At 40.4% G+C, this 17,568-nt stretch overlaps 1 protein-coding gene across 2 annotated transcripts in view; it reads left to right on the forward strand.

Annotated features, from left to right (window-relative positions):
- VAC14 (VAC14 component of PIKFYVE complex) overlaps positions 1 to 17,568 on the forward strand; it is a 3,391,123-nt gene that overhangs the window by 1,916,596 nt on the left and 1,456,959 nt on the right. For both annotated transcript variants that reach the window (XM_044081299.1, XM_044081298.1), the window contains exon 12: positions 584 to 649. In XM_044081299.1, coding sequence (XP_043937234.1) covers positions 584 to 649 — 66 coding nt within the window. The remainder of the gene's footprint in view (positions 1 to 583; positions 650 to 17,568) is intronic.

Raw genomic sequence — 17,568 nt, forward strand, 5'->3', positions numbered from 1 at the left:
ATTCTAGGTAAAAATATAGGACTTGCATCAATATGATAAATAGTGAAAGGAGTCTATAGTATTTTCCTTGACGTTAATGTAGTCCTACGAAATAGGCTGAACTGTTTTTAATTTTTTCATAATTTTCTGCATTTTGTGCTTCTAGGAAAATTAGTGTAGTTAAATACCAAAAACAGTGTCATATCATTGGTAAAACTGAACACTAACAAAGGTCCTCAGCTGGTTCAAACAGTAGTATCTAGAAGAGGGTTGACTTAATAATTTTCATGTTATTTAGAAACATATACTGTAGTAATACATTTACTTTAATGGTCTATGCCAGTGCAGCTCATTTTGCTTTCCTATTAATGTATTTGGTGATTCTTCATTTTAAATTAACTGACATAACCATGGTATACTGGTGGCTTTTAGTTCGAGTCACAAATCAGAGATGGTAACATCCTTTCTCTTCTCTAATTGTAACTATGCATATAACTATAATAAGAGCATTGTACATACCAATATGAATCTTTTAAAATGTATAAAGCTAATGGCAAAGAACTTTGAACTCTTTTTTAACTAATGTTATTTTCTTTGTTGCCAGATGTTTCGCCACACTGATAGACTTTTCCCTGTTTTACTGAAGACCCTCTCTGATGAGTCAGATGAAGTAAGTTTCTTTTTATTTTTAATTTGATTCATCTTTAGGTTGAGAAATGCATTTGTTCTTTGAAGAAAGTTAAGGCTGTAGTGGTTATTAGTCTGTTTTACTTCATTGCATCCCTTTCTGACTATTTTTCTATTAATTAATGTTCGAAAACACAGTATAAAACAGTTTGGGCAGTACTTCTCACTGTTCACAGGTTTTCAAAGTTCTTGGGCTGGACTGAGAATCCTAGTTCCAGTACAAGGCAAAAATTGTTTCCCAGTGAGACGGGTAGTTATATCAGTCTTAAGGTCTGTAAGGAATACCTGTTTCCTTGGTTCACTTAGAGAAAGAAAATCAGTTCATACTTGAATCATTTAAAAGAGTAGAAATAGTTAGAAAATAAGGAAAAAACGTACATTGGTTGATATCTGGAAGAGTTTCATGTAAAGATTTACAGAGGTTTGTAAGTACATCAAATTTGGTTAATGATCCTGATGAAGTTTCTGGTTCTGATGATGTCATATATGGAAGTGATGCACTAAGAGGTGAAGCACCTCAAAATTGTCATGATTTATTTTGTGCAGTCAAAACTCTGCTCTGGAAATGGTGTTTGAATGTCTTAGGCCAGTCCTAGGTATGATTTTCTTATTCCGTTGCTTTTGCTGGCAGCTTGCATTGTACTCTTTCACAGAATTCTTCTATTTTTCATCTGTCCCATAAATTTGTGACTGAATAGACTGAGAGAGTGCTTCTGGTCTGATTTTTTTGCCACCGTTTTCCTTTTGTGCATTGAGTTTGGACAAGTTAGAGCAGGTCATAGGGCATGACCTATGCCTTTTTTAAAAGTGCATAAGGAGGGTATGACATAGTTGTAATGATATGCATTGGAGAGCATTTAAGCTCTGGTTAAGCAGCAGGTGCTATAATGTACCCATGTGCTGGCTAGTTTATAATTTACTCCAATTCATTATAGAGGTCATCTGCCAGAAAGGACAAATCTGACACCTCCTGTGTGTTGCCATTGGGCACTTTTACAATGGCAGAGAATAAACAGTTTAACACAATGTCAAAGACCATGCTGTGGTAAAATTTTACTCATCTGCTATTCAAAAGCTATTATTTTTCTCAGTATAAGACTGTAACAGTCTGTCAGCTTATATTTTTAGGAGATGTTTGTAAGTCATGAATCACAGACCTCAGCCTGAACTTCTATTATAAATACATGACTTTATTGTTAAGTCATATTGGAAACATGAAATAAATTAGATTAATTTCCAAAATTCAATTTTTATTCTCAAAAAAGTTGTGGCTTTTAATTTGTATGAAACTGGCCATGGCATCTTTACATCTTGCTTCACTTTTACTCTGGAAACAACATGAAATAAAATAAGAGTATAGCAGCACATAACATATATCATAAAAAAGGATACATGTACAGCAGACAACACTGACAAATTTCACACAATACAGTAAACACAGAGTGCTTTCATCCAAACAAATTTCAGAACTTCATCAAAACTAATATTCTTTTGACAACAGTTAAACTTCTTAGAAATCACCCTTGCCAAGTGGAAAAGACAACAAATTTACAAAACCCATTCAGTTGAGCCAGCTTATAACAAAAAACAAAACAAAACTATGAAACGTTTTTTAAAATGTTTGAAAAAAATTCCTATAAAAATAGTCACCATATCGTAAAAAAATTGAATTCAGCAATTCTTTAAATTTTTTATATACTTTTTATAGGAATCATCATCAACCACCCCCTTTTTCCCATTTTCTACATGAGGTCGGGGTGTCATGTTAACTGTCGCCATCTTCCTAGATTCAATGACACACTCCTGCCTTCTTTGATGTTCATGCCTGACTGTTGCAAATCTTTTCTCACACAATCCAGCCACCTCTTTGTGGCATGCTCTCATCACCTCTTACCTTCTTCCTGTCTGTCCCAAATCATCTTCACCAGATTGTCTTCTGCTTTTTTGCACATGTGCCTGGACCATCATAATCTGTTCTCTTTGATCTTTTCTGCAGTTAGAGCTACTTTGGCTTCTGTTCTTATGTCCTCATTTCTTCAACTGTCCCACAATGTGCATCCTACCACCCTTCTCAGGCACTTCATTTCCATCACCTCTGGCTTTCTCAGATGCTCTGCCTTTACTGCACAGATTTCTTTACCATACAGTAGTACTGGTCGCACCACCATTTTGTATACCTTACTTTTCAGCTTCTTTGGCATTCTCCTGTCATATATTACACCTGACACTCTATGCCAGATGGCTGCAGCCTCTCTGATTCTAGCTTTGACCTCTTCATTCAGACTTCCCTTCTCCTCAATCACTTCTTCCATATTCTTGAAGCTGTTAGCTTGTTCCACTATCTTCCCTTGTATCTCAGTTCTCAGCTTCTTCTGATTTCCCCAATTTACTGCCATCACCACTATCTTATCTGTACTTAGTTTCATCCCATGTGCCTTCAGTTTTATATTCCATTTCCCTAGCATTGGCTGAAGTTCTTGCTCAGATTCTGCCTGTAATGCCACATCATCTTCATACAGCAACTTTGTTGATCTGTCCCCTCTGACCTGTTTGCTAATGTGGTCTGTCACCAGTATGAACATCAGTGGTGCACACAGGCTCCCACTGGGAAACCCCTCTGTGAGACCGATCATATTCGTACTTGAGTCATTGGGTCTTTGTATATAGCATCCACTAATTCTACCAGTGTTTCTGGGACTTCAAACCACCGCAGTACTGCCCAAATCAGCTTTCTTGGGACCTTGTCACATGCTTTCTCCAAGTCTAGGATTGCTCAGTTTTACTTTTTCCTCATGTCTCAATGCAGACATTGGGTAAATTGTGCTGAATTCTGATCTGAATCTGAACTGCTCATCTCCTCTCATACTTTCTACTACTCTGCGTATCCATTTATCAATCACTGTCTCCAGAACTTTCATGCAATGTGGCAAGAGTTTGATACCTTTGTACTGCCCACAGTTGTGGATGTCCTCTTTGTTCTTGTACATTGGCACAAATATGCTTGTTCTCCAGGGCTATGCCTTTCTCTCCATACTGCTATAAGTAAGTACCCTCAAGAGCCATTTCTCACCGATCTCACTCTATATCTTTATCATATCTGCTGTGACCTCATCTGATTCTTGCTTTTCCCTGACTTCATTTCCTTCCCTTCCCTTAGTGCTAATCTTACTTCATCTAAGGTGGGCTCCTCCTCTTCTCTCAATGTAGGCTGTATCTGGGGCAGTGCAGCGTCTGTGGAGTTTTCTTCATTCAGAAACTACTGGAAGTACTCCTTCCATCTGCCTTTGATGTCCTGTGGACTAGTGTGCAGGTTGTTGCTGGCATCCTTTATGAAGGGTGTTTGACTATCTCCTTTATCTTTCTGTCTTTGTGTTGCAACCTGATATAGTTTCTTTTGCCATCTACCGAGTCATATTCCAGAAGCTGTTAGAGTGTCTCCGATGCCCTGTTCTTTGCTTTTCTTAGCTTCTTTGTTAGGCATCCAGTCCTCCTTCCTAGCCTTCTCCATCTTTTCTGTCTCCGGTCTTCCCCTGCACTCCTTCTTTCTTTTGATGACTTTCTGGACATTTGCATTCCAGAACCACTTTTTGATATGTACAATATTTTGATACCTGCCTAGGCCACATATCTGTTCTGTAGTCCTCACACATGCTGTTTTGAGGTGCTGCCATTCTTCTTCAACTCCACTTATTTCCTCCTGTTCTTGGGGTGCTATAGCCTTGAGTAATTCCTTGAGGAGTTGTATTTTCTCTCCAGTCAACTTCTAGGTCTTCAGCCTTGTCTCTCTTGTGGGCCGACTTTGCAATCCTTGCTTCTACTCCAGTGCCCTTTCCTTACTAGGAGGAAGTCTACTTGAGTTACATGTTGGCCATCTTGTATGTGATCTTGTGACTGTCTTTCTTTCTGAACTATGTGTTGGCTACTGTCAAGCCATTTGGCAGGCAGAAGTCTAGAACAGCCTCTCCTTCTTTATTCCAGTTGCCCCACCCATGTGGACCCAGGCAGTCCTTATATGATGTTCTGTCTGTCCCGATATGTGCATTCAAGTCACCCATTATCAACACCAATTCATGCTGTCCTGCTTTATCTAGTAAGTCCTGCACTTGCTGTCTGAATGCATTCTTTTCCTCACTGTGACAACCTTGTTGTGGGCCATAGGCTGAGATTATGAGTACTGCCCTATCATTACAATGGAGACTGATTGCCTTGAGTCTGTCACTAATTCTGATGACATCCCTCACTGCCTTTTAAAGCCTCTCTCACCTTAATTCCCATGCAGTTCCTAGCCTGTCCTCCTCCTGAGTAGTTGACTCTGGATCCCAAGTCTCTTGGATTCATAGGATGTCCAGCCTCCTAAGTACCAGACCTTACGTTTTATAGAATTTTGCTCATTTAAGAGTGTATATCGGCTTTTAGTTGAAGTTGCCAGTTCACTTCACAAGTCTCTATTGTTTCTTCCTAAAATGTGTCCGATATGATTTTTTTTTTTCACTTTCTCTAAAACGGAAAATAGAAATGTATGCCAAGGGCATTTTTTAGTATGTTCATACAGAGCATTGATAAGGCTGTTCTTTTACATATTACATGGAAACAGAACTGTAAAACCCATTTTTAGAATTGATGCTCTTGCTTTTTAAAACTTTTAACATCAAAAATGAACAGACATTGTTTGCAACAAGTACATTTATCGGTACCTACGTATCTCATATTTTTCTACTTACTTCAAATAGCCTTTAAATTTTAACCTCTTTTATAAATGAATGTAAGTTTTTTGCCACCATTTTCTAAATGTCTTCATTATGTAGTAATATTCCCCAGTTTTTCTTAACTGTTTCTTAGCAGTTTCTTTAATATTTAGGCTGTCAGAGCGGTTTGCTAAAATCATAGCCCTGCTTAGTGTTCCAATAATATGGTAGATAACTGGTCCATGTCATATATACATGGCTGTGGTTCCAACTCATTGACTTAATTTTGTAATCACATGTAAAATTTAATCAAAGAAAGAGGAAGAAGTGTAAAGTTATGTCCATGAAAGTAAGCTTAGAAAAGTAGCATATAGTGTTCTCATATGCAGTATAGACCACAGTAACGGTCCACAGGGAGAAATTGTAGGAAGCCCTATACCTGATCATCTGTGGAACAAAGTGGGCACTGGTTTGTTACAGTTCAAATGGGATGAATTATTACAAGTTTTCCATATTAATCAAACTTGCACTGAAGGTACTGGTTTGATTAGTGGGATAAAGTTTATATTCTTGACACCAAGTTTATGATGTCCAGTCCACACTATCTGACATTGAATTATGTAGTAGAACTATCCAAAAAGTGAAAAGTCATGAGAACATACTTAAGCAGTAAGTCAAGTCTGTCACCTCTTGTGTGTGTTGCAACACAAGGAATACTGTACTGCAAGCATTGAAGGTGACATTCATAGACATAATGCACCATGGAGAAGTATATCCTTGAATGGCATACAAAAGCTATGTGTGATTCATCAGAGACATTGTGCAATGGGTCACGACTCGTGTGCAGCCCCACTTCATTGCATAGTGGCAGTGCTCAAAAAACAGTTATCAGTGCTAATGAACCCCACCCCCCAGTTATATGTAGTTCATAAACAGTACATCACCATTGTGTGTGCTGGTCCCAGTAAGTTCATAGGTAGGTACTAGGCTATCGGTCCAAGGGCCTAAGTAAGCCTAGCCAACAAGGTTAAGCTACAAGAATACAAAGGAATGGTGTACTGTTTTTGGGCACAGCAGTCCCACTCCTCTGCCAGTATGCCGCACAGCAGACAGCACTGGACAACATGGTGTGACTATAATGTGCTACATTTCATGAAACATCAGTTTACAGTTAACGTTCATGTCAGATAAACTTCATGCTTCAGCTGTTCTGAGTTTCCGTGATCATCAGTCTATTTGAAATCACTTGCCTGATCATGTTAGATCAAACAAATTTATTTCTGAAGACCACTGTGCCTTGTTTTCATGAGTCTCTCCCTTCTGTAGTGTTGTGTAACAAGGGGGTTGTCATGTGTAAGTTTAGGGTGTGGGAGGTTTTTGATTTTCACCACAAGGCTTCATGTTATTTATTTAGACTGATTATAATCACTGAAGTTGTTTCTAAGTGATCATGTTTCAGTCTTTTAGTATAAGTTTTTATATCCTTGTTTGTCTAGCACCTTTTTGTCAAAATATTTTTGTTGAAGCTTTTCCTTATTAGGATTAACTGATGAAGATTTTAAGTAATTACATAATAAAAATCATACCACATTTCAACTGTGAGCATATGACCATAGGCAGCATATAGTATTTTATAATCATCATGATCCTTCTTTACAAGTATGGTATGAAATTGTGTAGTCATTTAAGAAATATAAAAAAAGCTTTATTTACTTTCTTTGTGGTTAAGAACAGTTTGCTATACTGTTATGCATGGACCCAAGATAGTCTAGAAGTATTACATGTAATGTTTTTCAGGCATGCTCCAATCTGCAAATTCTTCTGTACTGAGATGAGAATGTATACACTTTAAATATTTTGAGGCAGCTGATGTAAATCTCTGAATCGATGTTGCCCCCACTGAAATCTGGTACATTGTTATATATAGAACTTTACTGGAGAAGTTAACAGAAGAAATAAAAGGTTTTTTTTATTAGACATTATGATTTCTTTATTTAATATACAGTGGATATAAAAAGTGTACACACCCCTGCTAAGATCCCAGGTTTTTGTGATATAAAAAATGAGACCACAGTAAATCATTTCAAACATTTTCCCACCTTTAATGTGACCTATAATCTGTACAATTCAATTGAAAAACAAATTTGGTAGGAGAAAAAATATAAAAAATAAAAAAAACATACAATACGCTACAAGTGCGCAAACCTTTAAACTAATACTTTGTTGTGTGTGTGCACCCTTAAACTAATACTTTGTTGAAGCACGTTTTGATTTAATTACAACATTCAGTCTTCTTGGGTACACACTTTCCATCAATTAAATAGACTCTGATTAACCCAAAATAAAGTTCAGCTGTCCTAGTAGGATTTTCCTGACATTTACTCAGTTGCCTGCTATAGCAAAAGCCATGGTTCGCTTACAAAGCATCAAAGGGATCTCATTGTTGAAAGGTATCAGTCAGAAGTAGGGTACAAAAGAAATTTCCACAGCATTGGATATACCATGGAACACAGTGAAGACATTCATCAAAAAGTAGAGATAATATGGGGCAACAGTGACGTTGCAAAGAACTGGACGTCCCTCCAAAACTGATGAAAAGACAAGACAAAAACTGGTCAGGGAGGCTGCCAAGAGACCTACAGCAACATTGAAGGAGCTGCAGGAATTTCTGGCAAGTACTGGTTGTGTACTACATGCGACAACAATCTCCCGTATTGTCCATATGTCTGGACTATGGGGTAGGGTTGCAAGATGTAAGCCTTTTCTTACACAGAAAAACATCCAGACCCAGCTAAAATTTGCAAAGCAATACATCGTCTCCCAAAAGCATGTGGGAAAATGTGTTATGGTCTAATGAGACCAAGGTTGAACTTTTTGGCCAAAAACAACATTTCGCATCACCTGAAGAACACCATCCCCACGGTGAAACATGTTGGTGGCAATATCATGGTTTGCGGTTGCTTTTCTTCAGCTGGAACTGGGGCTTTAGTCAAGGTGGAAGGAATTATGAACAGTTCCAAATACCAGTCACATTTGGCCCAAAACCTTCAGGCATCTGCTAGAAAGTTGAAGATGAAGAGGAATTTCAACTTTCAACAAAACAATGACCCCAAGCATTCATTGAAATCAACAAAATAATGGCTTCACCAGAAGAAAATTAAAGTTTTGGAATGGCCCAGCCAGAGTCCAGACCTAAATCCAATGGAAATGGGGTGACCTGAAGAGGGCTGTGCACAAGAGATGCCCTCAAAATCTGACAGATTTGGAGCGCTTTTGCAAGGAAGAGTGGGCAAATATTGCCAAGTCAAGATGTGCCATGCTGTTAGACTACTATCCAAGAAGACTGAATGCTGTAATTAAATCAAAAGATGGTTCAACAAAATATTAGTTTAAGGGTGTGCACACTTATTCAACCAGCTTTTTGTGTGTTTTTTATTTTTTTTCCCCTAACAGATTTGTTTGTTTTTCAATTTAATTATGCAGGTTATAGGTCACATTAAAGGTGGGGAAAGTTTTGAAATGATTTATTGTGGTCTCATTTTTTTATATCACAAAAACTTGGCATTTTAACAGGGGTGTGTACACTTTTTATACCCACTGTATATATATATATATATATATATATATATATATATATATATATATATATATATATATATATATATATATATATATATAGATATATATAGATATATATATATGTATGTATACACACACACACACACACACACACACACACACACACACACACACACACACACACACACACACACACACACTCAGAGAGAGCTTTTTTATGTAATTGTTTTGATTAACCAAACTTTGGAGCAGCTATATATTTTTGATACAGAAGTCAGGAACTGTAAAGAAGCAAAGATGGAGAAAATCTCTAGAGATTATAACCTTTTCAGATATTACGGTGTATTACACTATTCAGTCTGTCCACTTCAAAGTAAAGGGGCTGGTCACTGCAAGTAGCTCTGGTTTGGCATCTTCAGGCTTTCTGCAAATATCAAGTTCCTCCCCTCACTCCCACACTGTGCCTTGTTTTCCTGTCTTCTGTTGTTTGCCATGGAAAGCATCAAACTGCAATCTTATGGTTTTGGTTCTATTGATGGTATTTCACTGTTCGTGAAAATGATAAATACTTCTTTCCTTTACTAAATGATTTTTTCTTAATAGATTATTAGTGAACTGTTAGGTTGCCAAAGATAGTTGATATCCTTCAATAGATCACTGTTTCTATATTGTTTCTAATGGAAAATATCCAGCTAAGGATGCCCTATATACAACCAGTTTACAAAAGCTTGGGTTCCTTCCTCTCACATGTTACATCTGACCTATGATATGTGCACAAGACTGTTTACTGTACATAAGGAACATATGGGCAAGTATCAACTCAGAACTTTCTTGCAGCTAGTGTGTGAAAGAAGACTACATTTACTACTACAGTCTGTCAGACATGACAGTTTTCATTTGTTATGGGCATATAAGTATCCCCATTAGGGCCCCTTCCTGTTTCACTTAATTTTTGACAAAAAAAAAAAAAAAATAGTTCAATGTCACGTCAGCTAAAAACGAGGAATGTGACTGCAGTTAGTATATAGTTACAACAAGATTTATTATGTCTGTTCCAGAATATAATTTTTGTGTTTGCTCTATTTGTAAATATTTTGTCCAATACCTTTAGAAGTCATTTAGCATTTCAAAAGCTCTACCTTGAAAATTAAAGGCTTAATGAAGTTGCATGAGTAGGATTAACCTCTGATTCATCACTCTCAGAATTCCCTTAGCAGCTACATAAGAAATTTATGAAGCCTAAGATTGCGGTTTCTCTTGTCCATTAGAGTTAGAAGTCTCTGTTGAGGTACATGATGAGTCCGCAGACCGTTCAACTTCTCTCCCTGTTTCCACTGTCAAGACCCCTCTGGAGGCTGACAAGGCACAACTTTCAGACATGTCCCACCTGACTGATCAGATGGCCAGCAAGGCCATGAAGGAATGAATTCCCAGCTGGTTATTTCTGAGGGGTCAGATGACATACTGCAGATTTTTGTTCAAGAAGACATTCTAGGTATCATTATAGAGGTACGACATGGGTCTCTTGACACTCCTAAAAATTGAAAAAAGAAGACTAAATATACCTCCCTTCCTGTTACTGCTTCATTTTCAGAAACACATCAGGAGTGAAACAGTTTTTTTCCAAGGGTTTTTTAAAGCCCTTAAGTCTCCAAAATCTCCACAGTTCATCTGTACTCCTTGTACCCATTATAAAAGGAATAGAGTCACCTCTTCAGAAGATAAGGTGTTTGAGATGCAGATGTGGAATCTTTCGCTTATTTCTCCCTGATTTGGTTCGCAACTTGATTTGAATTAGAAGATGATGACACTTCAGACTCTCTTTTGGAACAATTGACCTTTGATGACACTATTTAGAAAATGATGCAGCACTTCCACTGAAAAGGCAGGTAGGTTTTGAGTATACAAAAAAGCACATTTGATTTATTAAACATAGGTATCCCAAAGCCTTCAACTTCCTTCTGTGCTGGATACTTGAAAAGACACCTTCTTGTCTGTATCTCCCGAGTTACAGCCACCTGCATCTAAAAAGTGTGATGTCTTTTATAAAGTCCCGGATTCTCATAAATATTTGAAGCAGAATCTATCCATAGACCCTGATGTGATTTCAGTGGAATCTGATAAAACCCCTTAGCTCCTAACATCTTCAAAAGGTCCACCACATGATAAGGATATTATACTTATGGAAATGTATGGGAGTAAAGTGTACACCTCTGTATCTCTTACTTTCTGTGCCATAAAATACCACATCCATATGACTAGGTACTTGTTGGCTATTTTTGAAAACATGACTAAAGTTATTTCTGATATTCCTGTGACAGTAAAATTGCCTTTCAGAATATGCTCAGTTCAGCTACGCAAGTAGCAAGACATTCATTAAAGCTTGACTATGATGCTGCCCGAATCCTCTTTTAGGGTAGCAGCTTAAGAAGATACTGTTGACTTTGTTAACAGACCTTGCCAGATGATGCATAGAGTAATCATTTAGATTCCTGTTTAAACAAAGGCAAACTTTTCATTCTAGATTCTGCTGAAAAAGTCCTGAAATTGTAAGAAAGGGAGAAATTATACAAGATTTTAAACAGCTTTTACTCTCCCCTATACCAAAGTTGCAGGGGAATTAAAAGCCAAATGTCATAGCAAAAGGGAAGAATTTCACTAGTAAAAAAGTAACAGGATAAACATAAGGCAGACTTAAAGGACCTAAAGGATCCTTTGTGACATAAGTTCCAATTTATGACTATCCTCTTCCCTCCTGACCCACTTCCTCCACCTCAGACAACCCCCTATCATTCTTTCAGGAAGACTTTCTCAGTATTTTCACTTTTGGAGTATTACACCAGACACCTGGGAAATGAACATCATCCAAAATGGATACACATTTTCTTGGGACCTCTCTCCACTTCCATCAGGTATTCCCCATGTACTGGCAAACCAATAAAACCTTGTTCTTTCAGTCTTGCTTAAAGGTATTCCATCAAGGGATCATAGAATCAGTCCCTACCCACCAAAAAGAAAAGTTTTATTCCAAACCTTTTCTCATACCAAGAAAAGTAGAGTTGGGGAGACCTGTTTTGGACTTATTCTTCCTAAACACTGTTCTAAACATTCCAGAATTCAAGATGTTCTGTCTCCAAAACTTGCTTCCAGTAATTTTTCTATAAGGTTATCTGGTTGTCTTGTATCTGAAGGATACCTAGTATCACATCCCTATCCATCCAAATCACAGAAAGCCCTTTAGCTTTTGCACTTTGGAATTTCATTTTCAATTCTTTGCTTTCCAGTTTGGTCTTTCTGCAGCTCAGTGCATATTCACAAAACGTCTGGTTCCTGTGGTAGCATTCTGCAGACTCCCAGGCATCCACATCTACTTTTATTTAAACACAAATTTGATCTAGGATACTAAAATTTAAAGAGATTTGCAAGGTCTACAGGTCATGATTGACTTGCTTCTTCACTTATGCTTTACTCAAAGCCTGAAGAAATTCTCTCTACACACTTCCCATACCCTAGTTTTCCTAGGATGTCAGCTGCTTATTGCATGATGGCTTTTCCCACTCAGGAAAAATCCAGTTTCTGATTTAATACTTCCAGCCACTCTTGATTCTGGAAATTACATCTGCAAGAGTTATTCAGAGAACTGTGGTGTTCATATCATCAACTGTACAGATTATTCCTTTTGCCAGATTCCATATGAGGAATATTCAGTGGTATCTCAAAACAATTTGGGCACAGCAAGGGCGCCTTCTCAACTTCCCAATTCCTCTTTCACATTTTGTGAAGAAAGAATTCCATTGCTGGATCAGCCAGATAGCACTCAACCCAGAAGTCTTTTCTGGTCCCCGTTCCCCATCAGAAAGTTTCCACAGATACTTTGAACCTGGTTGAGGAGCCTTTTCAATGGGTATGAAAATCCACTGAGTATTGTTCATGCAGGACAGGTTTAACCATATAAAGATCAAAAAAGGAAAGCCTTGATCTTTGCCCTACGGGCTTTTTATCACCTCTGGTCTCCAAGAATCTTACAAGTCTGACAGGTAACATCACAGTCATGCAGTGTATCAACAGTTGGGAGGATGAAGTCCAGTCATCGATGCAGATTAACCATGATGGCTTGGGATATTGCTGTTTACCAGAAATGTTTTCTTCAAGCAACTTTCATCCCATCAGAGATGAACTCAGTGGCAGGTTATCTGAGGAGAGCCAAAGCAGACCTTCACGAATGGATGCTAAACAGAGAGACGTTCCTACACATTGTCCATCAGTCTCATTCCAAGGGTCCTTCTGAAGATCACAAATGACAACCCAAAAATGCTGCAGGTGGTTCCTTTTTGATCCAGACAGCATTGTTTCTCCCTTCTTATTCATCTAGCCTAGAACAGTTATTACAAGTTAGCTCACAGAATGGACCTACACACGTACACAAAGTGAAAGGGACGTGTTATTTATCTGAACAAACAAACTCTCAATTTGATGGTTTAGATGATAGGCTTCTAATTCCATTCAAGCACCTAAGTGCTGGGAATATGCTACACATAATAAAGAAGGCAAAAAAGGCTTCTACAAAAATCTTATATTTCCATAACAGAGGATATGACCCTTATTAACTGGATATCTCCATTATGTTGAAATATTTTTGTGAATTGCTTGATTCAGAGCTGGTATACTGTTCTATTAATGTGAACTTACCAGACATTTCTGTCTGCTTACCTATGGTTCTTATTTCTTTATAAAGTCAAACAATTACTGAACGGTGTCCTTCATAACAGGCAGCCAAGAAATTTCATTCCTCCTCTTTGGGACCTGAACTGGGTATTGGACAAAGTCATTCTTCCTCCCTTTGAGCTGTCCTCTTCTGCTTCTTTAAAATTCTGTATCTGGAAAACAGTCTTGTTAGTGGTTGCTAAAAGATTTTCAGAGTTACAAGCTCTTGTGTCCTCTCCTCCTTTCCTGAGTTCTCATAATGACAGGATTACACTTAGGACTAACCCTTCTTTTTTAACATAGGCCTTAAACCTTCTTTTATACTTGTGTTAAAACATGAATTGTCTTTAAACCAGCCCATTCATCATTCTGCATTTTCCTAACCCTCAAAATATATGGAAAGACTCTTACATTTATTTTGAAGTTCACAGACAACTAAGCTTCCATTTAGACAAAACAAAGCTCTTCAGAAAATCTGACTGATTATTTCCTTTGATGAAGAAAAAAGAAAAGTTGGCTTTCAGATATCAAAACAAATCATCCCCAGGTGGATTTATTTTTCTGTATCCTTTCTGTAGAAAATTCCTCCAAGGCCAAGTCAAAGATCATTCTAATGGAGCAATTGTCTCTTCTAGGTACATTTTCTAGAGCCAGAACTGCTTTTGCCAGTTCCATTCTTCAAGGGATACTGGACTCAGTCTCTGTGCTTTAAACCTCCTCCCAGTCAATGTGAAAACTTTGAGAATCTTACCATTAGTAAACAGTATTGTAATGGTGACCTAATAAAGGACATAGTACAGGTGTGTAAGTACTTACCATAACAGTAGATATCTGAATAGATCACTGTTGCAGTATATGCACCCTCCTTTCCCCTATATATGTTTTACTCATTTTTATTTTATTTGGCTGAGGTGGACCTATTTTTCCTATTCCCATCTCTTTCCTTTTGTACTTGAGTCCTTTATTCTGGACCATTAGCCTCAAATATCCATTCCTGTGTAAGAAAGCTCTGAGGAACTTCATTACATGCCCCTTATGTACCATCACGTAGTCTTGGCATAGGTTGTAGAGCAGATGCATGGCAAAAGTGGAAGGAGCTCAAGCTTTTGTAAATTGACTAAGATGTACAGTATTCTTGACAGGATACTTTTCATTAATAAACAGTACTGCAACAGTGATCTGTTCAGACTTCTACTGTTACTGTAAGTTCTTAAACAGCTGTACTTCTGTTTAACTTCAGATCTGAAGTAGTTAACTTCATTTGTTCATCAACATGTGGGTATCGGATCCATATTGGATCCGAGCCGGCAGCTTCAAACAGCTAAGATCCGAGCTCCAAGCTCCTCCCCTTACCCATAATCCCCTGCCGTCCCTCTCTGACCTCAGATCTCGTTTGCCGCGGTTGAATCAACAGCTTTGAATGAGTTCCAGGCGTGGGAGTTAGTCGTTCAGTGAGAAAAATATTCTTTTTTCTAACTTTTTCTTGTAGCTAATATTGCTTGTTGTGTGTGTTGCTCCCTAGTGTTAAAAACCCTTTAGTTATAAAATTGTTATTTTGTTATTTTTTAGTGTAGTTTATTCCTCCCCGTATGTGTGAAGGTGTGTGTGTTGGGCCTTGTGTTGTTTTTAGTTAGACTATGTCTGAGGCCCCAAAAACCTTTTTCTCTAAATGCACTGAGTGTGGCCATAAGCTATCCCCAGCGGATGGCCACACTCTGTGTGTTATTTGCCTTGGGGTTGACCACCTTTCCTCAGGCTGCACTATTTGTGCAGCCTTCAGCCCCAGGGTTCTAAAGGACAGGAGGTCGAAGTTGATTCTGGCGGGACTTTTGCCCCCGGATTCGGCTTCAGCCTCCTCTCCCTCCGTGGCACCTGCTGCAGCCGCGGCAGTGCCTCCTTCCATCCCTGCTCCCCTGGCCAGGACTCAACCTCCCACCATAGGCCAGGAGGAGAGGGAATCTAGGCTGGAGAAGAAAAAAGACAGACACCACAAGCGGCGGGCCGAGTCTTCCTCCTCGGCTCCGCCGGCTAAACAAGCAGCCTCTCCCAGGGCTTCTGGGCCTTCTCCTTCCCGGCTCCGTTCACCTCGCTTCTCTCCGGAGGAGGAGACCCGGTCACCTTCGAGGTCATCGAGGCGGCACTCCTGGCCCACCTCGGTGGCCTCTTCTAGGTCCATCCGAAGCTTATCCGATGCAGATATGGACCAGATGATGCATAGGTTCCTCCAGGCTCAGCTGCAGATAAGAGTGCTCCTGCCCCCCCCCCCGGAGGGGGGGAGCTCGACCCCCTTTTTCACCCTGATTGCTCATTCTCCGACCCACTTCCGGGGTTCGGAGCCTTCAGATCCGGGTTGCATAGGAGCCGGGGGAGGTTCGGCGCCGATAGTACCTCATACTTCGGCTCCGACTGCGCCCTCGAGTTTGTCGGGTCCCTTCTCGGATCCATTCAGATCCGGAGGTGTCAGTGTGTCTTTGGCTCCATCTTGGTTGGAGCATACTGGCCCTTCGGATCTGATTGCTTCGGCGCCGGCCCCGATCCACACATCGGATCCGAGGGGACTGCTCTCAGATCCAAGAGAGAACAGTTCTCCCTCTGCGTTCGATGTTGTGGAGAGGGTATTGTCGAGGGATTCGAGGCCCCAGGCTCCTACTACAGTTCCACCCTGCACTCTCTCTCAGACGGGTCTACCTTCCATCACCCGGCCCCAGGGACAGCCTGCACCTACGTCCCAGATGGTTCCCTTAGAGGAACAAGATGTGGTTGGTGAGGCCTCTTCTGACAGCCCCCCCCCCCGAGGAGGACCCTCACAAACGTAAGTGCAAGAGGAGGCACTTGGACTCACCCGAGTCCTTGACAGAAGACACGGACTTAGAGGAAGGGGAAGGTTCCTCAAGGTCACCCCCCGAGGACATCTCCTTCGGAGACATTATGGAAATGCTTCGAATTAGAGGGGGGTGGTCAGCCCAAAAACCTTCCTCGGATGAGTCTGTGTTTCTGGAGGCGTTTGACGCAGGCCCATCTACCTTGTGGGTGTCCCATCCCGCCGATCCCCTGGTAGATCTCATTACTACCAGGGCATGAAAGGAACCGGACACTGTTGAGCCCATTCCAAAGAGACCGGATAAAATCCTCAGTCCCCCCACTGATAGGACGGCATGGAGCAAGGGTGCTTCAGTAGATGCCATGTTGGTGATGGCTGCCACCAAGAGGGAACTAGCCCAGGAGAGTTCCTCGATCCATCCTCCCGACAAGGAGTCTCGGACGATGGACCACCTGGGGAAACGGATGTTCGCTTCAGCTACCTTCGCTGTAAGGTCGCTGAACTATATGGCACACGTCATACGACTCCAGCGGGATCTCATCAAGGAATACGCTGGGTCGCCCCCAGAGTCCATGTCGACTAAGGATAAGGAGGTATTCTCAGCTCGAATGGCCACTCTTAAGTCCATTTCGAACACTTCTATGCGGCTCCTCTCCCATGCTACGGAAGGAGCCGCTAGAGCTAGCGGAGCGGGCATTGTTTTAAGACGACATGCTTGGCTCCGCCTCTGCGATTTTGCGGAACCCTTCAAGGCGTCCTTCGCAAATGCCCCGTTTGACGGTTCTTCACTTTTTGGCAAGACTGTCCGCGATATGCTGGTCCAGAGCGAGAAAGACGGGAAGACGTCTGCCATCGGAGTCCGCTTCTCTGCTCCCCAGAGGTCCTTCTCCAGGAACCAAAGGGGACAAAAGAAGATGTGGTTCTGGAAGTCTCAACAGTCCTGTTTCGCTCCGGACCCCTCGTCCTTCAGAGGCAGAGGAGGACAGGGTGGACGCCGGCTCAGAGGCAGAGGGGGACCGAAGAATTTCGGGTCGAGAGAACCCTTTTCGGATCGGCCCGCGCAGCAGCCCTGAAGAGTTAGCCAACTGTTCCACTCTGGAGGCAGTCGGGGGG

Source organism: Protopterus annectens, chromosome 8.part0, assembly GCF_019279795.1.
Source record: "Protopterus annectens isolate FY-2018-M chromosome 8.part0, PAN1.0, whole genome shotgun sequence".
Taxonomy (NCBI): domain Eukaryota; kingdom Metazoa; phylum Chordata; order Ceratodontiformes; family Protopteridae; genus Protopterus; species Protopterus annectens.